Source organism: Sphaerodactylus townsendi, linkage group LG05 (assembly GCF_021028975.2).
Source record: "Sphaerodactylus townsendi isolate TG3544 linkage group LG05, MPM_Stown_v2.3, whole genome shotgun sequence".
Classification (NCBI taxonomy): Eukaryota; Metazoa; Chordata; class Lepidosauria; order Squamata; family Sphaerodactylidae; genus Sphaerodactylus; species Sphaerodactylus townsendi.
Window position 1 is genome coordinate 34,288,076 of NC_059429.1, and position 21,789 is coordinate 34,309,864.

The window sequence follows — 21,789 nt, forward strand, 5'->3', positions numbered from 1 at the left end:
TGGGTTATAGGAAACCTAGCTACCGTTTGTGAGTTTAGCTGTGTCTTGCTGCTGTCTTTTCTTGCTACTGCTATTCTATGCTGCATTTTTAACACAAACCGTTGCCAGAATGTATTTTGCATTTTGTGTCATTAGAGTCCTGTGAAACTTCTCACATTTAGAAAATATATTTATATTTTGAACTTTATATTTTGAACTTTAAAGGTTTATATTAAAGGTAAACACTGCACATTTCCAAATTGCTATGCAGATCTTTATAAAATTGCTACTACATAATAATTATGATTCTTACTAGTAAAATGCCATATTTGTGATACAGCTAAACTGATTTATGTGATAATTATTCTGTCAACATTTGATGTATAAAAAGTAAATAATTGTTTTGACAAATGCCTTTTTATCTTTTGTGATGAAAGGCAATATTGGTATTGATCACCAGATGCTATTAAATGTTATCATGTTTGTTCAAAACTGAGAATGTTATGTTAACTGTGATTATGGAATTGTAGAGTTTTGTCTTTTAGAATTTTCACATTTCCTTTGCTCTTTGCTTTTTTTCTTTTTTCCTGCTGCTTCCTCTGAAGTCTCCTTCCAAATGGTTTTGGAAACTGGTTCCTGTAAGTTTGCCCAACTGCTTCCCTTTGATACACTAGCATAATTTTATGGATGGCGCTGTCCATGTCATGCTGGTTTATTCATTCATTTCATCTATATCTGCTGGAGTTTTACAATAGATTCTATCCAAGAGGACAAGTAGAATTTCACAATGATATGAGAACACTATGGAAAGATTTGTGATTACCAGTAACTGGAGACTAAGTTGTGATAATGTTGTTTAAGTAATTTAATGTGCATTTATTCGTATGTGCATTTATTTAATATGCATATATTTACAAGTGTAGTTTCCAGTCTTTTTAACCTAAAGGTATCATCCGTCCATAGCAACAGGTTTGTCTGTAAAGTTCTGTTCAGTGCAAACAACGAACCTTGAGCATAATTTGTATTTTAAAAAGCCCTTCAGAAATGGTTGTTTTTAGCTTTCTGTGATGTCTTCTTACACCCATGCGCTAGCAGAAGTCAGAAGTGATCCAATCCGTTTCATTCTGTAAAAAATGTTAGCTGAAATTTGAATATTGAATCAGTTTTACTTTTTATACTATCCTATGAAGAATTTATCAGTTTAAATTCTTTAAGAAATCTGTGTGTCTTTAGTACTGCTAAACGTAAGTGCATTATTTCCTGAAGTTACTGGCCATTGGAAAGTGTGCTGTCAATCTTACTTAAAATATACATATGTATTGTAGGCAACTTTTGCACTCCTGCCACACAGGAGCTTGCATATTCTGCTTAACTGTTAGCAAAGGAGTGCATAGATGGGGGAGGGATCAGCAGTATATATGCTAATGACACACAACTACTCTTTTGCAAGTGACTTCTTTTATTAGTAGAACAACAAATATTTGGAGCACCCTGGTATTTATGCAGCATAGAACATGACAAGTTTTCAGCAACTTGGGTTTTCTAATAATTTTTTAATTTTAAAAAAATCAAACTCTTAAGAAGGTCATGCTGTTGAAAACCTGGAAAAAATGTAGAATGTCTGTATAAGGCACTAATATTAATATGAATCCCAGAATTGGGAGGGAGCCTACTGAACCTTTCTTTTCTCATCATTAGAGAGACCATATTTCCCTGCCTACAATAAATGTTTTTACTCCTCATGTCATTCTGCTTATTCAGGTATGGTTGAACGGTTTCTGTTCTGCCTCTTGTGCTCACTGGTAAGGGGGGCACTGGAGGCACATTGCAGGGTTGCACCCCCCCTCGTAACCGTCTGGCCCCATATGTCCCATGTCGGTCTCTGTGCTCGGCAGAGGCCAATCTACTGGAGATCCCCGCCCCCTCTATGATGCGGCTGGCCTCCACTAGGGCCAGGGCTTTTACGGCCCTGGCCCCTGCCTGGTGGAATGCTCTTCCTCCAGCTGTCCGGGTCCTGCGGGACCTAAATGAATTCCGCAGGGCCTGTAAGACCGAGTTATTCCGCCGGGCTTTTGGGGAGGCCGGCTGCTGATAGGTGCCCATTAACAACTGAGATCCGCTGTTCCCCTCTCAGAGTTAGAGGAGTTAATGGTTGAACGCCATCTGTTTTAAATATTTATGGATTTGGAGCGCTGCATTTTAACTGGTATTAATTTTTAGCATTTTATCCTGTTTATCCACTTGCCTGTAATTATGTTGTAAACCGCCCTGAGCCCTTTGGGGGAGGGCGGTATAAAAGTGGAATAAATAAATAAATAAATAAACTGCACCCTGGTCCCAAACTCCGTGTGGAGTTTGAGGCAGGGGCACAGTTGAACATTGGTGAGTGGTGCTTACTCTGCCCCCAACTCCATTTAGAGTTCGGGGCGGGGCAGACCTGTTTGATGCTGGGGGCCCCGTTTGATACTTGAGTAAGAGCCAACAGTACAAAGCTAGAGCCAGTTAGCCTCTGGTGCTCGGTCTGATTCTGGCTTCAAAGAGACTTGGATCAAGCTTGCAGTTTAAAGATGAATCCCTGAGCTGAGGCCAGCATCAGAAAGGCCCACTGTGGGGAGATCGGAGGCAGGGCAAACTCCACACAGAGTTTGACAGGGCTCAGCTGGGAGGGGGGGGCATGGAACTCAGGGTTAGCCCTGGGTACCTTTTTGTAAACCTACAACTTTGCTTGTGCTTCAGAGTGCATCTGATTATTCCTCAGTAGCATCTTTTCCTGTGGCTGCTGATTGGCTCTCCACATCAAGTGTCTATTATGTATAAGTTATAAACAAATAATAGATTTCTGTGCTGTATGTTTGCCCACCACAAATTCCTTTTTGGGGGGATTGACTTGCTGATAACTGAGTTACAGTAAAACTCAGGCATAAAATAATTGCTTTTAAAACTCACTATTAAAGATTAACCTATTAACAATGGCTGATTTGTTATTTTGACTCTTGTTCCCTCTTTAGATCAGACAACATTTTATGTATGATAGCATGGCACGGAGTTACTCTAATAGAAACCCACTGAACAAAATGGGCTTAGAATGGAGTAACTTTGTACAGGATTTCAATGTGGATCTCACAGTATTTTTCCTTAAGGCTTCTGAGTATAAGTTCACATTAGATCAGGACTACAGTACAGGAAAAACAAACTTTTCCTCTTACCATTCCATGGTTGAAATTACCCTCATGCCAAAGCTGCTGTTGTAAGTGTTGGAGGAAGAAGACTGTATTGCTGTTGGTTTCCCATTGAACTTAAAAGCAGCTTCAGAAGAGTGATTTCTGTTAGATGAAATGGTGTGAGGGATAAATAACTGTGACTGCAGTCCAGGTCTTCTCTCTGTGGCTGCTTTTGAAACCTTTAACTGGTTGTCTCATAAACACCCCTTTCTAAAATTGTTCCTTTTCTGCATCATTCGTTGTTGCTTGTTCTCCTATTGTAAGCCAAAATAGTAAAACAAAGTGAGGATCCATTGTTGTGGGCAGAGTGGAGGGATAACCTAGCAAGGGTTTTTTTAATCATCTTGCTAAAAAGCGAACATGTGATGGAGTGCTTGAATCTCTTATTCAGATTTATATTCCAACTAGGTTTGATTTTTTTGACCATTTCAAACTCACTGAGCAATCATAAAATCATACCCATCTCATGGGTTAACTCAGGTTCTCAAAAAAGCAGCCAAGGTGGTCCACAATCATATCTTGGATACATTGCAACATTGGGCTACCTCAGAAATGTGCATGAAGGCATGTTTAAATGTAATTGCACATTTAAAATTTCCTTTGTATGCAAAGCTAACATTGGGTGGAGGGATGGACGTGTTAACCCTGCAATTTTGAGAACTATATATAGGGGGAAAAAATCTATTTTCAAATAAGGAGTTCCCCAATATGTGTAGCTGAGGTATACTGTTATCCAGCAGGGCTGTGCTGAATGCCCTGATACTTGTTTGGATTAACTCTTAGAGTGCTTCTGAAAACAGTCTGTACTCAGTCTCAGCTCAGTCTGTACTCCAGAAGGAGCCCATGATTATGGACATCCATTAATAATGGTTCTTTGCATTCCAACTTGGCACACAGATGATATTTGTTAACAGAAGTCAAAGAACACAATAAATTCCTCTTTCTTGGTGACACTGCACTCTCAATATCTGATCTATATTTTTGTTGATTTTCATACTAATTCTCAAGAGTATCTAAAATTCACCTCCACTTGTCACATGGAATTTCCAGTGAATGAAGATTTTATAAACGTTGCTGGACACTGTTGGAGGAAACTCTCTGCAGTGTCAGGCTTTCATGTGACAAGTGCTGCTATACATAACATCTCTGGCATGGAGAGTCACTAGCTAGAAGCACAAAGGTCATCGATGAGGTACTGTGTACATTTGTCTTTCTTCACAGTGGTAAAGCTAGATGCTAATCATTGCCTAGATAAGTGGGAATGTCAAACTTCCATGATTATAGTTCAGCATGGTGGGATTCAAATAATTTAACAACCAGTTCCGGTGGTAGAATTCAAATGATTTAACAACTGGTTGTTTACAAGCACCATTTTAACAACTGGTTCTGCCAAAGTGGTGCGAACCTGCTGAATCCCACCACTGGCTATAAACAATGAATGGGGAAAAAATTAAAGTCAAAGATAAGTTCAAATTTTTAGGGCATCTACACAAATGTTGGGAATAACAGCTTGACAGATTTTTTCCAACATTAATACGCCAGTAGGTGGTTTTAAACCGGTACAGTGAATTTTGAGAGATTTACACCTTTGCAAATTTGGAGGGAAATTTTTTAAAACAAATTTCAATGTAACATAATAAATGGATGAAATAATAGTTGAGTGATCTGATGGAGTAGGGTATATTGGAAATGGTGGCCAAGTTTCTGACCACACTCTGAACTAATCCCTGGGGGGAGGGGCCTTCTTATTTTTTCTGTTTATTTTACCTCTGCTAATGCTGGATACGTGTGTGTGTGTGTATGTGTGTGTGTGTGTGTGTGTGTGTGTGTGTGTGTGTGTATTTCACCTACTTCATTTTGTTTGTTTCTACTCTGTTGATTTTCTATTTTGATGCCTAATAAAGGTTTCTGAGCTGAGTAGGATAATAGAAGCATGCTTCCCCCTTGAATACTGATTTCCAAGAAGGCATTCATTTTTAAAAAAATTGATGGCAATGTTTCAGACACTTGGAGAGAAAGCTTTCAAGGTGAAAGGCAAGACTGTTAGACATTAGACTTCCTATTTCCTCACTGAAGGTTCTGTAGTTTTATCCTAGAGATTCCACTGATTCCTAGAGAGGTATGATGTCACTTTCAGGTTCCACCAAAGTGACATAATGCTATTGTCAGCCACACTCATCCCCCAGCTTTCTCATTAATAATAAGTGTTATTGCAAGCTATTCTTTCAGCCTGTGGTAATTTTATAGAAGAACATTAGCTGTCAAAATGTATTATTCCACTTAGTGAACTAGTATTGAAAGGCTTAATTCTGAATTTAGTAAAAAGTTGATTTCTAGTCCTGCTTCTCAAGTAGTAATAGAAACCATTACTCTTTTTCCTTTTATAAAGTCTTGCTAAATGAGAGCAGCTGAATAATCTGTCTGCTGAATATTTATAGTTTTGTTGCTCTGTCCTCAGAATACCATGGGAATGTTTATTCCAGAATAATTTATACAGTATACTTGTATTGCTAAAACAAGTATTACTGTAAATGGAATTAGCATTCGGTATTCCTCTAAAATTTCTCTTTTTGCTTAACATAAATGCTAAGACTGCAAAAAATAAGATGTTGATGTCTGGATTGGAAATATTTTTGTGTGTGTAATTATGGAATCAGTAGCATGAGACCTTCCTTCCCATATGTTTCTGGGCATAGGTCCATTTAATTTTTCTTCTTTTTGCACGATAGGCCCGTTATAGGAAGGAACAAACTCTGCTTAAGCAGCTGCCCTGCATTCCATTGGTGGAAAATCTGCTGAAGGATGGTACAGATGGTTGTGCGTTGGCTTCCTTGATCCATTTTTACTGCCCGGATATAGTAAGATTGGAGGGTGAGATGGATACTTTTTAAATTTTTGCTGTAGCCGTTGTTGGTAGTACCTGCAGGGCAATTGAGCGTTGCACGAGATACTGGTCTAGTTACTGACATTAGAGCTACCCTTCTTGATTTAGCAATGAAAAGAAAAAGAAACCGACTTATTTGGAGGCAGTCTTGTAAAGAACTCACCCTGTTGTTAGAGTCAATAATGAGTGGAATCAATGGGCACAAATTACATGGTTTCAACTGCCTGGTGTATCAATGAACCTGCTACAGAAAGTGGAATCCTGGGAATTCAAAAAGAAGTTTGTAATTACCCTAATTATCACAAACTTGAGGAAAATATAGACAGTTTCTGCTAACTATTGGAGGAATTGGTTTAACAAAAATAAAAAATATAGAGCAAAAACTTGTGTAACATGAATATAGCATATCTTTCAATAAACGTTATGGGTTGGATATTTTACAACCCGTATTGTTCATTAATACTGAATTCAATCATTACTCAATTGGAGCTTTCTGCTTTCAAATTTCTGGGCTAGATTTCTACTCTTAACTATAAATAATAGTCAAAGCATTGAACCAGGAACTCCTTGGTTCAAATCTAACTTCAGCCATCGATTCCTGCACTAATGTGTGTGAAATACTGTGAGCTCTCAGGAAAAGTGTTACACAAAACATTTTAAAATTATTATTAGACTTAAAACCACTGGCGAATCAGTGAGTGTTACAGCATTCCAAATCCATTTCTTGTCCTTTCTTTAGCTCATAGGCTACAGATCTTAATTATTTAATATTAGTTATGCAACAGCTTCTTTATTGGTTACGGTCACAGATGTGCACAGAGAATATCCCAGTAAATGTAAAATGGTAGTTTTCTATTCAACTGCTTATGAGTTACTAATGTACAAATTTAAGTTGCATAGTGGTTTCATGTTTGGTTTTATGGATGATTCTGATTATTGTCTCCTTTCTTCCATTGTCTTAGTTCTTAATATGTTCTCTGCTGTGACCTTTCAAGCTTGTAAAATAGCTCACCAATAGCTTTAAGGGGTTAGTAATGCAATTCCTAAAATGGTTATTTTACTTAGGTTTTTAAAAAAATCTTTTGACTACCAAAACCATGAATATTTGATAAGAGTAACTTACTTGAAGTGCTTCTATCATTAATTAATCTTTTTCATTTTATCTGAATATGTGAGCATTTAAAACATCATTACAAAGAAGGCAGAGTAATTAAATCAAATAAGCGCTATACCAGATGTACGTTATTGTCTGCCGAAATAATGAACATACCTAAAGGCAGATGGACTAATATAGGCAGTTACACTAGTACTCCTGTTTACCTTAAATTCATATTAGAGGTTTTGGGGGTTGATGCAAAAGTTTGTAATGGTGGAGCAGCTTCTCTTGAAGAGAACTTATCTGCTGGTACTGCTCTTCCCTTATAATATGATTCTGCAGTAAAGTGTTGTTGGTATGTTCTAGAATGCATAATCTCCAGCTCTTCCCCCCATCTTTTCAAGGACCTCAGAATAGTATACCTGGTTCCCCATTTCAACCCTCTCCAGCACAGAGCTTTATATAGGACTGCCAGCTCTGGCTTGGAAAATTCTTAGAGATTTGGGGGCAATGCCTAGGGAGGGCAGAGTTGGAAGTGTTTCTCTCACTAAAGTACAATTTGTTTCCTTGCCTCTTTTAGCTCCCATAAATAGTCCGGCCACCAGGTCACACTGGTAGATCGATATTCAATTGCATTCCCATTTGGTAACTAATGCCGACTAGCATGAGCATCACCCCTGAAGTCATCAGGGTTCACAAAAACGATGTTTATAAGATAAAATGAATAAAAAGGACCTTTAGTCTAAAGCGGATTCTGCATGGGCCAAAAACAGCGGTGTGGAAACTGTGTAAAATGGTTTAAAACAGTGCAAAAGGGTTTACACCATTTTCACACCACTGTTTTTGGCCCATGCAGAATCCACCTAAGAGACACGCAGGGTTCAGAACATTCAGCTGTCTTTCTCAGCCTCCTGCCCAATTCCTTAAAAACATAAATCAGTCAAAGGGAAGAACTGTTCAAAATACCCAACAATAAATCAATCCTTCCTAATTCTGTGATTAATTTCTGACTTTCCTGGTGTCTCACTTGACAAATCTTACCTGCCTAGGTAGCCGTATCTAAAAAAAATCTAAAATGAAAACTTGTCCTCTCGTATTAACCTCTCCCCTGTATGTATATCTCCCCCCAATAATATCCTGTCATCACTTCACTTCCAATTCGCAGTCATTGGTTCTTCCTCTCATTTTGTCACCCAGACATTCGACTTCACACCACATGCTTTCCTCCTCCCCAGCCAACATCCATATCTGTTAAACCCCCTGTCAAGAACTATATATAAGTACAATTAATTTATTATTGTTTTTAGATGGTTTATGTATCCTATTGGATTCACTGAATTGTTATGTGGTTGTTTGGGATCATTGTGAGCCGCCTAGAGCCCTTTGGGGATGAGGCGGCCTATAAAATCGAACAAATATATACATACATACATACATACATACATACATACATACATACATACATACATACATACATACATACATACATACATAAACCTTTTATGGCACTACCTACCAATTTTATATGCATGATATCACAAAAGTAGTAACAAGGATGTGATGTCATAGAATCTGGCCTCCATGGTGCTATTTCCTACAGGAGAATTTATTTCTGTACTGTAGCCTAGAGATCAATCATAATTTTTTGAGAACTCCAAGGTCCACCTTGAGAAATTTATGTCAGGCAAGCCAGTACCAGTGACGTAGGTATAGATTTTTTATGCCCCTGGGGGTGTGGCCACATCTCCCCAAGCCACGCCCCCTTATAAAATCAGCTCTCCTAGGCCAGGGACGGCAGACTCCCCTGCCCCACCCCCCACCCCACCAGCTGGGCTCCCAGCCGGCAGTTCCTTCTACCCTGCCCTCCAGGCAGAGGCGTAGCTAGGGAAAATGGAGCCTGGTGCAAAATGTGAGTTTTGCGCCCCCTCCCATGGGCGGCCACTGTGATGCTGGAATCCACCCCCAAACAGCATCACTTTCAATGGTGTTTAAACTAGGGAGCCCAGATTCTCCTTTTGGATCCACTTTAAAGGGAGAATCTGGGGTACCCAGGTAAAACAACATTGAGAGTGATGCTGTTTTGGGGTGGATTATCCCCCACCCCGAAACAGCATCACTTTCAATGTTTAAACTAAGGACCTCAGATTCTCCCTTTAAATCCATGCCGAAGGGGGTGGATTTAAAAGGAGAATCTGGGGAAATTTGGAAGGGTGTCTGTTGTCAGGGGGTGCAGTTGTTAAGCTAGCAGCACCAAACTTTCAGGGTATCTTTAGGAGACTCTCCTAATGATACCACCCAAGTTCGGTGAAGTTTGGTTCCGGGGATCCAAAGTTATGGATCCTCAAAGGTGTAGCCCCCATCTCCTATTAGCTCCCGTTGGAAACAATGGGAGATGGGTGCACCCCTTTTGGGAGTTCATAACTTTGGACCCCCTGGACCAAACCTCACCAAACCTGGGTGGTATCATCAGGAGAGTCCAAAAAAATCCCTGAAATTTTGGTGCTGCTAGCCTAAAAACTGCGTTCCCTGCAGGCCAAAAACTGAAAAAACACTTGAAAATACAAAAAAACACCAACGGGGTGGAGCTTCGGACATGTAATGGGGGGGTTAAACCCGGGAACCCCCCCCCTTACCTACGTCCTTGCTCACTAGGCTGGTAAATGAACCAACTATACACCCTAAAATGTGCTCTAGAATTCTCCACAATTTAAGAGGTATCTGAAAGGTTGATGTGAAAGTATTCTCTGAAGGCGGAGTGTTTTTAAAATTTCAGACTTAATAAAACTGAAATTACTCAGAATCAAATCACTATAGTACATTTCTAAACAGAGTGAAATTGGTCCTGAATGCCAGGGGGGCAGGAAGGAGGGAATCCTGTAGGCTAAAAGTTCCCATTTATTCATGAAAAAGGAAGGGGGTTTGTAAAGAACCATATAGATGGCTTAGAATTATGGAGTTCTCTCCCCCCCCCCCCCCCCCCCCCCCCCCCAAGCCTGGTTTTAAGAATAAATGTGCAATGTACTGGGAAATACTCTGGTTTGTAAAATTACCTAACTCTTCTCTTTCATAGATATTTGTTTGAAGGAGACCATGTCATTGGCTGACAGTTTGTATAATCTGCAATTGATACAGGAATTTTGTCAGGAGTATTTGAACCGATGTTGCCATTTTTCACTTGAAGATATGCTCTATGCCGCTTCTTCAGTAAAGGTAAAAAAGAAAGTTGTGATGTGAGTGATTCTCCACAGGAAGCCATGTCTACAGTGTGCTTGTGCTGCTTGTAATGTGCTTTGTGAGACTGTGCTTGTTCAAGGTGTAAATGGGTCTTTGGGTAGTATTCATTTTGAACGTATGTGCTGCCTCTCCAAAGACCTGATCTTCCAATGCTTTTACTTCCTGCTAGAATTCTTGGAAGCTTTTGCCTATTTTTAGGGTATAGCTTAAAAAATCCCTGACCTACACTTGATGTCTGTTCATTTTTGTGTATTTGAAGTTTATATTCTAAAGAGTTTTGCTTACTTGAGCAGGTAACTGACTTCATTTCCCTGTTTGTTTTATATCCCAGTTTCCCAAAAAGCTGGAACAAACTAAAAAAAATTAATTACAATTAAATGCAGTCTTCACAGGTGGATTACAGGAAAGTAATTTGTAAGTGTAAAGTATACAGCCAGTTTTTAGTAGTAAAAATATATTCAATAAATATATTTAAGTGTAAGCTCTTTAACCTTTCTGTACACGTTGCAAGGTGGATCTAAAGGAACCAAGGCTTGCATTTTGTTTCTCTCTGTGCTTGCCTGGAAAGAAATCCTTTTTTATTTCAGTGGGATTTGTATCTGAAAAACTTTGCTTAGGGATTTGTTGTGAGAGATAGTTGCTAACAAAAATGGGGAGATTTTCTTGGTTTCCTAATTTAACTGAATATTTTACACTAATTTATCTCTAGAAAACTGTAGTTTGATTTCTTATGACCTTGGTAGTAACTCTCTCTGAAGTCACACAAATATCCATTAGCACATAGTTTGGGAATGGCTGGCATACAAAATCAAAGCATTAAACTCAGCACCACTTGGAGGATCTGTTCCTCACCCATGCTTTCCTTAGTCTCTTTAATGGCTCTTGGCGTATGTGTTTAGTGTGGCAAGATAAGATTGGATCCTAATCTCTGCTCATCAAAATGATGCCTGCATATTCATATATGTTTGCTGTGAAATTACTTTCCTGATTCTTAACAACCAATCCAAACAGTAAATCCACCTGAGGGTTTTGAATTTGACTCTTTTGGTAGTGAGACGGGAGTAAGCTGGTTGCTATGAACAATGCAAGAGCTGTTCGTTACAGTGGAAAAGTTTGAAACTGTCTAGGGAAGCAGCCAACATAGCTGAATTCACAGTCCTGCTCCAAACTGGAGAAAAAAAAAATCATGGCCATGATTCAGGAACAAAGCTCTCTTTGTAAGAAAGCTTGAAGATTGATCTGGCACTAGATGATTCTTCTGCCTGTTATCCTTTTTTCCATTCTTTTGGGTTTTCTACTTCCTTTTTTAACATGCCATGTGAATTTCTGATTTCCCTTTCATAAAACATTTTTAGGTTTTAGAAAATCAAACAGGTAGGCCTATTGCTGCCTGCACCCTGCTACTTTTATTCTTGACAGACAGTTTTTCTCTTAATATTGATTTTTAAATAAAAACACTGAATTGGCCTTAAATAGCCTTAGACGGTTTGTCTTAAAAGCTGAGGTGGGAGGCAGCTGATAATTTTTTGCAGGATTTGGATACCTAGTAATATACAGGAGGCTCCCTGCATGGTGGAATCAGTTGCCTTTTAAAAGCATTCTTCTTGTTCTCAAAAGATGTCCCTCTTTTATTCATTTATGCTTCACTTCCTTTCTTGTAAAGGTTTGAGGGGTGTTTGGAATTGATGGGGGAAATAGAAGTTAGTGTGGCATTTAACTTTAACGATAAGTACTATATAGAAGAGTTCAAAAGATTGATTTCAAAGTAAGATTTGTTGCTCCAGTTCTCTGAGCTGTAATGCAAATGTAATTTTAGCTTCCTGGAAATCTTAGTTTGCAAATAGGAAGGCAGCCCGGAATGTGTGGTCCCTCCCTTCTTCACTTTCAGCCTAAGCTCCACTTTCTTCCCTTTATCAGAACCTCTGAGAGGGGAATGAGCTAGGAGGGACAAAATATAGAGGCTTGTGAAGACAGGTTACAAGTCATGTGATGATGCAGATATACCAATAAACCATGGTTGATGCCAAAAAAGGAGAGACAGACAGTTCAGTACTAGTGAGAAAGATTGCTAACCTCCAGACAATAGTTCATCTAGAGCAGGGGTAGGGAACCTGCGGCTCTCCAGATGTTCAGGAACTACAATTCCCATCAGCCTCTGTCAGCATGGCCAATTGGCCATGCTGGTAGGGGCTGATGGGAATTGTAGTTCCTGAACATCTGGAGAGCCGCAGGTTCCCTACCCCTGATCTAGAGAAATTGGCCACTGTAGAAATTGGCCCCTGTGGACTCTATTGCATTATATCACATTGAAGTCCCTCCCCAAACCCTGGCCTCCTCAGGCTACATCCACAAAACCTATATTTCCCAACCCAGAGCTGGCAACTCTAGTTCTTTGGGCTAATTTCTGAACTGCAGATTGTGTTTTGAAGGTACCATCAGTACCTGTATTACTATAGTCCTTTTTTTCAGACAGTGGAACATTAAGATCCATCACTGGCTATTTGAGTATATGAATATATATGGATGTTGTTGTTGTTGTTGTTGTTATGCTTGTATACCACCCTCCCCCGCATATGTTTAGCTCCTGGCATATCCATAGTAGACAGGAGCGGTAGATTGTTCTGGCTAACTCTGTTCTATGATCAGATAGTATAAGGTCGTTTCCCCACTTCTAAAATGGAGGTCGATTGCAGCACTGGTTTACGATTTTATTTCCAAGGACCTTTTGAGCTTTGCCGGGAAGTCATGTCCCCACCGCAGCTTTTGCCCCTTTGTTCAATGAGCGTGGCAGCTGCGCAGCAGCCAGGCAGGACTCCCCTACGATCCGGCTCAGGGGTGTGTCCTGAATTTGGCTGCCTGCGCTTATTGCTGGGGTCAGAATTTTTTTTTTTTTTTGTTTTCAAAGGGACAAATCAACGTCTTCACGTCTATTTGAGCACACACAATATGCGTCTATGCCCATGTGTGCTCAAGAACTGTCTATCTGGAAGCGGCGTGGATTTCTGATAGCGTTAAAAATAAAAAAAATTAATAACTGGCTGGCTGCGCCGCGATCCACGCACACCTCCGCCATGTAGCCTGGAGATTTAAGGATGGGGAGGGTCCGTCACTAAAGCGGTTGCCGGGATGGAAAATGGAAACCTGGAGTCACCCCCCAGGCTTCCCCACTGGCCCACGCTCCCCGCGGGTTTTCCCAAAAGGCACTGTTCTGAACAGGAACAGAAATTACACGTGCTGAGGGGGTAGGAGAGCGGCAGCATCGGAGCAGCTGCGTTGTCGCTGCTGCTGTAGTGGGGAGTGCGGCTGGACCCAGCGCTACTTGCCGCGAGTAGCGCGCAACAAAAGGTGAGTGTGGAAACGGCCTAAGACATCTTTCTGTAGCTTTAGTTTTCCTTCTGTTAGTCCAGTAATGTACCGTTTGAGAGAAATGCGTGAAATAAGTGACTTTTTCCAAACTAAAATACTTAGTTGTGTGGTGAGGTGGAACATCAGTCCTTTTTCTCTTCAACAGATGATAATTTTCACAGTGATTAGCATATCTGCTTGATATAGGATGTTACCAGCTTTCTAAATAACTTCATCACCTTAACACTTCTATGCTCCTTCTGCTGCAATATTTCTTGTTCAATTAAAGGCAAACTCTATGGTTTTTCTGCTCCTGATCATTATAATCCAAAGAAGGGTGTACGTAGTAGGGTGCTTTTCTTTAAATTACACTTCCTCTGTTCTATCCAAAAGGCTGCATCACAGACTTCCTCTTGTTGTTGAAGTGATCTCATAGAAGTGTTGATTCTGTGCAGAGGAGAAAGTGGACAGCTCTGCTGTGCACATGCATAAGGGGTTCCCTTGGCCACAGACAGAAGTATTATAGGTTTTCTGTGTTATCTCTTCACCCTCATACCTTCTTATGTGATTCTGAGCTCATGCCCTAGTAGGAAAAACTGACGAGGGATACTGACAAATTTGCATTGAGGTCTGCTGCTTAAGAAGAGTCTATAATATATATATTAAGATTGTGCAGACACGAACGCTGTATTGTAGTGAGTTCTTCGAGGGATATTTTGAGTGAATACATTGGTTCCAACCATTCCTTCTTACCAAGTGAGTCCTCTTCCTATGGAGAGAGTAATTGAAATAAATGTTCTGTGTTTTGGGAAAGATTATGCTAGTCTGTGTTTATTTTTGGTTTCTTATGAAGCTCTTGAAGTATGTTGACTTTTCCTTAATACTGAGTTTGGAGTGAAGATTTACAATGTGATGGGGTAGTAGATGTTTAGAGTAAATTCTACTTTTTATCATTACTTCTCATAACAAATGTTTCTTTAAAAGCTATTTGTAAATCTTTTGCCTTTTCATTCATAACAGTACTTAACCTTTAGCTTTGGAGATTTAGAGAACTCGCAGTCACTCTAGGATTGCTGACACTTTGCCACTGTTTCTAGAGTCAGAATTTCATCAGCCTTTCAGTACTGCAGAAATACCTGCAGAAAATTTTCTGTAGCTTTATTTGTTCAAATTCTCATTGGTTCCTTAAATTATGTGTGTCCACACAAAATAACAAAATTGAACAGATACAAAAGGGAATCTAAAACTGCAGACTGCATTGTTGTTGTAGTAGTAGTAGTAGTAGTAGTAGTAGTAGTAGTAGTAGTAGTAGTAGTAGTAGAAGATTTCACAGCTGCCAGATCTTTAGCTGGTTGTTGGCTTTCATTACAATTCATTACAATTATTACAATTATTATTGTTGTTGTTGTTGTTGTAGATTTCACAGCTGCCAGATCTTTAGCTGGTTGTTGGCCTTCATTACAATTTGAGCCTCACCCAGAGGCTTAGGAAGTTGTAATGTATCGGCGTAGTATTCGTGCGGATCCCAGCAGGGCTGCCTTCTGAATTTGACAGATGTTAATTTTGTCAATTCGAAGATGTTTCAAGTGCTGCTCCTAGTGTTTTTGGGATTGCGCCCAGCGTGCCGATTACCACTGGGATGACCTCAGCTGGGTTTGGTAGCCATAGAACACTGGAAAGCTCCTCGCATTTTCAAATCGCAGTATCTAGTGACCTTCTCGTGTTCTTTTTCAGTGACCCTGCAGTCACCAGGGACTGCTATGTCGATGATGGTCACTTTCTTGTCCTCGATCACGGTGATGTCTAGTTGAAACACTGTTGTTGTTGTTGTTAATTCGATTTGATAGACCACTATCCCCAAAGTGCTCAGAGTGTTGTACAAATTAAACAAAAGACGACAAATAACAGTATACAAACAAATCGAATAACATCATTAAAATCCAATTTAAAACAGTAGCAACAATACATCCCATCCTCAAATGGATAGATGGCATCCGGTCCCAACCCCGGGAGGGGGCTGGGCATCAGAGAGTTTTACCCAGCTTTTGGTAAGAATGTGGAAGAGACAAGTGGAAGACCCATAAGGGTTTCCGGAGGCATCTTCCCCACTGTTTTGTCTTTCCAGTCCTAAAAAAGCCCCCATAGCTTCTCCCCCTTTTTCTGCTTTGTACCCACCAACCCACCCACCCACCTATCTTTACCACCACCACTCCATCTTCAGCTGTCTCTTCTTCCCTCCCCCAGAAGCCTGTACATGTGGGAAATGTGGCTGAGTTGGGCAGTGCTAGCTGCCAGGCTGGGCCTAGTTGCATGGTAAGGAACATGCAAGGACTTGTGGGGGAGCACCTCACTCACACTAGTATCTGCTCTCGACATTAGTACCTTTTTTTGTCCTCCTGGCAACCCCTATATCCTCACTTTTCCCTGCTTCCTATGTGCCTGTTATCTCCCCTCCATCTTCAGCTCTATTATTATTTATTTACTTCATTTATTCTCTGCCTTTCTCCAGAATTGAGACCTGAAGCATAGTCATTATTCTTTTCACCTCTGTTTTATCTTCCTAACAACTGAGTGAGGTAGGTTAAGCTGAGAATGTGTGACTGGCTCAAGAACACCCAGTGAGCTTTCACAGCTAAGTAGGGATTCAAACCTCATTCCCAGATCCTACTAAGGAACTCTTAACTACTATATCACACAGGCTTTTGTGGGATGACTGCTGTTGAACAGTAGCAGGAAAAAACAAGGGATCACAGTGTACAAATTACAGAAAGACAATACACTATGAAAAATTCACAATCCATGGCCAAGTAGTATTCATTAATTATTGCTCAGAGTAGAATCATGGAATCATAGAGTTGGAAGAGACCACAAGGGCTATTGAGTCCAACCCCCTGCCATGCAAGAAAACACAAACTCCTGACACATGGCCATATGGTCTCTGTTTAGAAACCTCCAAAGAAGGAGACTTCACGACCCTCCGGCAGCATATTCCACTGTCGAACAGCCCTTACCATCAGGAAGTTCTTCCTAATGTTTAGGTGAAATCTCTTCTCCTGTACCTTGTACCCATTATTCCTTATCCTAGTCTCTGGAGCAGGAGAAAAAAGCTTGTCCATCTTCAACATGACATCCCTTCAAATAGTTAAACATGGCTATCATGTCACTCCTTAACTGTCATGTCACTCCAGACTAAATGTACCTAAGCTCCCTAAGCCACTTCTCACTGGTCATGGAATCCAGACCCTTTACCATTTTGGTTACCCTCCTTGAGATCCGTTCCAGCTTGTGGGGCCCAGAACTGGATGCAGTATTCCAGGTGAGGTTTGACCAATGCAGTATAGAGAGCCTTTTATGGCCATAAACCAATGCTTGAAGGCTGGCAGTTACATTATAGTTGCCTAGCAATGGCCACTGAGGAAATTCATTTCCTAAATCTACAGGTACTGCTTCTATAATTTTAGAGGGTTTTAACAGTCCACCTCCCCCCTCCCCTTCCCAATGTATTTCACATTTTTCTGCAAACCTGGCAGTTTTCTCAGGTTTGTTGAAACATCTGACCTGTCTATCTACAGTTGCTAGCTCTGAATTGTATCCACAGATAACATGTTGAGAATTAAATACATTGATATGAATAGGGTTTGTTGAATAATGTCACTTTTGAACAAGTTTTTCTAAGCAGTCATAGAGAGATCCAGGCAGGAATCAGAGGGCACTGTAGCTTGCTTCACTTTTCAGTCTCTTCCAGACAAGCTTTGCTATTATCTCAGAACAAAGCAAATCCTGGCATGAGCCAAAGGTTCTATGATCCTTTCCCAACTTTTTTTAATAGGATGAGGAGATGGAAAGCAACTGGTAGATGACTATATGCTTTGTTTGCATAATTATCTATTTTCATAGGATGCAAATTAGGGTACCTGGATTTGGGGGGCATTAATATGCTCATACTACCTTTGGAGAATAACATCCTTTGTCCAGAGTTTGACTGAGCTAAATGTGCTCTTTCCATTCTCTGCCAAAATCAGTTGATTCCCTCAACCCTAGTTGGCAGTCATGATTGAACAATCCATCTGTTTTTGTAAGTGACAAAGACAAATGCATGAGTTACTTTTTGTATCCCCTTAGTGATTCTTCTGACAATTATAATTGGAATTCTAATTATGATCAAGAAAATGTGGAGAAATGTTTCCTCCCAACCTTCTTTTTTGAATGCATCTTAAATAGGCAGAAGACAGCATGGCGCTGTCTCTTTTCAATAAATGTACAAGAGTTGTCTGTGTGATTTGTCTTTCCCTATCCCAAGCACAATCATAGCAGATTGTGTAAGATACTTTGGGCACTCCACATTTTATTTCCTTCAGTATCCTCCATCTGGAGCCTTCAAAACAATCTGTGGACAGAATTTTTCCTCCCCTCCCCACCATGGGAAGGCAGAACAACAAAGGTTTGATAGGAGTCTCACACAGTAATGTACAGTTATCACATCTAATACCATTTTAAAAAGCAAGGAGAACAGTAAGAAGTTGGCCCTCACTTGGAAGTCTCACCTTCAGATATGTAGCAAAGAATCTCAGACTGAAAGACCAGTACTGACTTCTCCCTTCTAACGTCACCAGGGGCTTGTTCAGCAGTTGTAGTTATAGCTTGTCCCTAGCCCAGAGCAACTTTCCATATATGGATTTTTCCAATTATTAATATCCCTTTTGGACCTTGCCTCCTGATCACACTCACTGTAGGTTAACTGGTTTTTGTGAGGCTCCTGTATATCACCTGACTACCAACTGATATTTCTCCAGGTAACCTACAGAGATGGAGAACAGATACAAAGGAGAACTGAAAGTTTACTTGAAAGAATATATTTTTAAAAATTATCTTCAGGCACATTTCTATATGCCGGGGGGGTGGGGGGGGATATTTGCCTGGTGGGAACATGAGAGAAGTCTGACACAGTCCAGTTGCCTGCTGAGTTAGAATGCCCCCATGAGATCCTGCACACGATACAGCCACTAGTGCCTGTCTACAGGATGAGAATGCAATATGAGAGCACTAACAAACAACTGCTGAGAATCTGAATGATTTTACTGTAGTTGTTCTTTCTTGATTTGTTTTGAGGAGGAGAGATGCCTTTGGCATTGTAGACGTTAAATAGCATGAGGAATCTTTAGAACACATGTTTCAAAGCAGGTCTGTTTATGACTCAGCAAGGCAAACACAGCCCTCCAAATTACAGGTAAACCACTATTTTTCCATTCTGTCTGGGATTTTCAAAGTAAGGTTTGTCAAGGATCAGCACTGTCTGGTAGTTAGCTTATATAGTACTAGTTGTACAGACCTGCTTGACAGCTCATCCCAAAGGAGAGTTACTCCAGTCTGAGCCCATTCATTTCAGTGGCCTTAGAGTGGAGTAGCTCTGCGTAGGATTGCACAGTAAGAGTGAATCAAACATATTTAATTAGGTTTTGTTATGAAATATATTTGCTGATCTCTTCACAGTTTTCTGTTATGCACTGGTGAAGTAGGTCATGTTTAGCCACTGAGAGTTAATTGCTTTCAAGGGGAATCATCAAAGAAAGGGAAAAAACTGATTATTTTCTGCTTTGTGCCGCTTGTCCTACTTTAACCTGTTCAGGAGTTCTCTGGTAATTTTTCGGCTGGCCAAAGGAAAAGCCATGTTCCTGGGTCCTGCATAACCTGAATTTCTCTATGGGGTAGACATCGACTTCTTATAAAATATTAATGCTGAAAACTCTCCACTCTGAACCCATTTTCCTTGAAAGCGGGTCAGCCAGAATTGAGATGTGTCAGGTACGATAATGCATGCTTCACTTACTTGAGGCAAGATGGCCCACTAGCGTAATTTCATAAAGGTGATCTGTCTGTAGAAAATACCAATGGTCACTGTTTCTTCCCTACTAAGTATTATATCAGTGAAGCATTATCATCTTTAAAAAAAATAAACCTCTTAATTTAAGTTTAGTAGAATCCTGTTACTTTGGTTGGGGGGAAATAAATTAATCCCACTGAGTCGCATTTCCCCTGTTCCTTTTTGAAAGTGAATTAATTCGCAAGAAGTATTTGGAAGAGCCGTGAAAATGTAATGGTGGTACCTTGTGACATACTGGTGTCTGAGAGAGCATGTATAGGGAAGGAATGCTTTTAGGGCTGCATATGTTCTTGCCACGTCAGTATAAGTTCTCATACTAGTTCTGGACTCCTAGCTCAGTATAATATACTTTTAGAAAAAATGCTGAACTGATCTCTCTTGCACTCTTGAATGGAAAACTTTTCTGAGTGTTTCCATTCATTTTAATTACTGTTGTGCCGAATACTAAAGGCGGCATTTTCTTTTCCAGTGCTGTTTGTAGCTTGTATTTGATAACCATGGCAACAAGAAACTTCTCAGCTGTGGGTAGATGATGCCTTTTACAGTGTTGAGGCTCCTAAGCAAGCCTGCCATGATATAGTTGTTCAACAGCATGGGGTGTAGCTTGAGGGTGGGATGTGTTTGTGTGTGTCCATGTTTTTAAATGTCAGCATTCATAAATTTATGCTGTGGTAAAAAAAAAGAGTAATCATGTTTAGTTTCTAGGTTATAGATTTTATCTGCTGGAAAATCTATTCTAGCTTTAAAAGCTATACTACTGTGTTAATTAGCAAAACAGTCCTGAGCAGGAACTATGAAAAGGACATGCCCTCACAGTTTTGACAAGAACACAATGAAGGGTTTATACTTTTCAGAAAATATTCGTGTATTCTTGGCCAAACTGGAGAATATTAAGCAAATGACACAAACCAAACTAAAACCCTTTTAGCCATTTGTAGTTCTTCTGTGTCTGTGAGTTTTGATCTGGCCTCCAACTCCAACCAGAGTTGTGCTGGTTGTTGTATGCGGCTTCTGAATAATAGTCTAGGCAGGCTATGGTTAAGGGGATTTTTTAGGGGAGATTTGTGCAACCTGGGATCCAAAGAAAAGTATTCCTTTCCCCTGTCCCTCATCCCCAACAAGGTGTAGTGATTAAGAGTGGCGGACTCTGATCTGGAGAACCGGGTTTGATTCTTCACACCTCCTCCTGAGTGGCGGACTCTAATCTGATGAGCTGGGTTTGTTTCCCCACTTCTACACATGAAGCCTCCTGGGTGACCCTGGACTAGTTATGGTTCTCTTAGAACTCTCTCAGCCCCATTTACCTCACAAGGAGTCTGTTATGGGGAGAGGGATGAAACTAGTTTGTAAGCCGGTTTGAGACGACTTACAACTGAGAAAAGTGGGGTTCAAATCCAAATTCTTCTTCTGCTTCTCTAAATAGCTTTTTCTTTGAAACTACTCTTCAGCTATGCCAACCAAGCTATTGCTGTTAGATGAGTGAGGCAGAGGAACCTGCACATACATAAGAGAATTTGCACACAAACTAATGCTTGGTATACCTCTTGTTATAGCTGCAGTGTAAAATGCAGTGATGTGAGTTTTCTGGGAAATTTTGAATCAAAATATTCTCTTATTCCTATTTGAATAATGTTAGCAAAATTAAAACAATGCAGAAGGCAAATACACCTGTACAAGAACTGGGGTCTGTCCATGCGTCATATCCCAGATTTAGTTCATCTAATATGATTGACTTGCAGCGCAACAACTCTTAACAACTATAGATACTTAACAACTAAAGATAGATAGATCATAGATAGATATATATTTCCATGTGTGGGGTGGAAACTTTTCTACTGGAAAGATACAGCATGAGAAAACTTTTCTGGAAAACTTTTCACCCCACATCACTGGTCATATGGCGTGGACCCTGTTTCATTCCAACAGCAGTAGACAGCTTGTCGCTACTGGTTCCTGTCATCATTTTTCTTTTCTTGTTTTCAAAGAGAAAATTCCCTTTAAACATACTGGAATGATTTTGAAATAAAACTCTGTTATAATGAATAATATTTTTTTAAAAGTGCAGGCACAAAGATACCTTTCCCTCACATATCCATGAGACTGCCTGTAAAACAATTATTTAGTCTTACCTTCTATTGCCATCTTGTGG

At 40.1% G+C, this 21,789-nt stretch overlaps 1 protein-coding gene across 3 annotated transcripts in view; it reads left to right on the forward strand.

Moving 5' to 3' along the window:
* The window catches only part of CAMSAP2 (calmodulin regulated spectrin associated protein family member 2), a 115,319-nt gene that overhangs the window by 67,784 nt on the left and 25,746 nt on the right, over window positions 1–21,789 (forward strand). For 2 of the 3 annotated variants that reach the window (XM_048496705.1, XM_048496704.1), the window contains exons 5-7: window positions 585–617; window positions 5,930–6,071; window positions 10,251–10,390. In XM_048496705.1, coding sequence (XP_048352662.1) covers window positions 585–617; window positions 5,930–6,071; window positions 10,251–10,390 — 315 coding nt within the window. The remainder of the gene's footprint in view (window positions 1–584; window positions 618–5,929; window positions 6,072–10,250; window positions 10,391–21,789) is intronic. The other variant, XM_048496706.1, reaches the window with a different exon arrangement.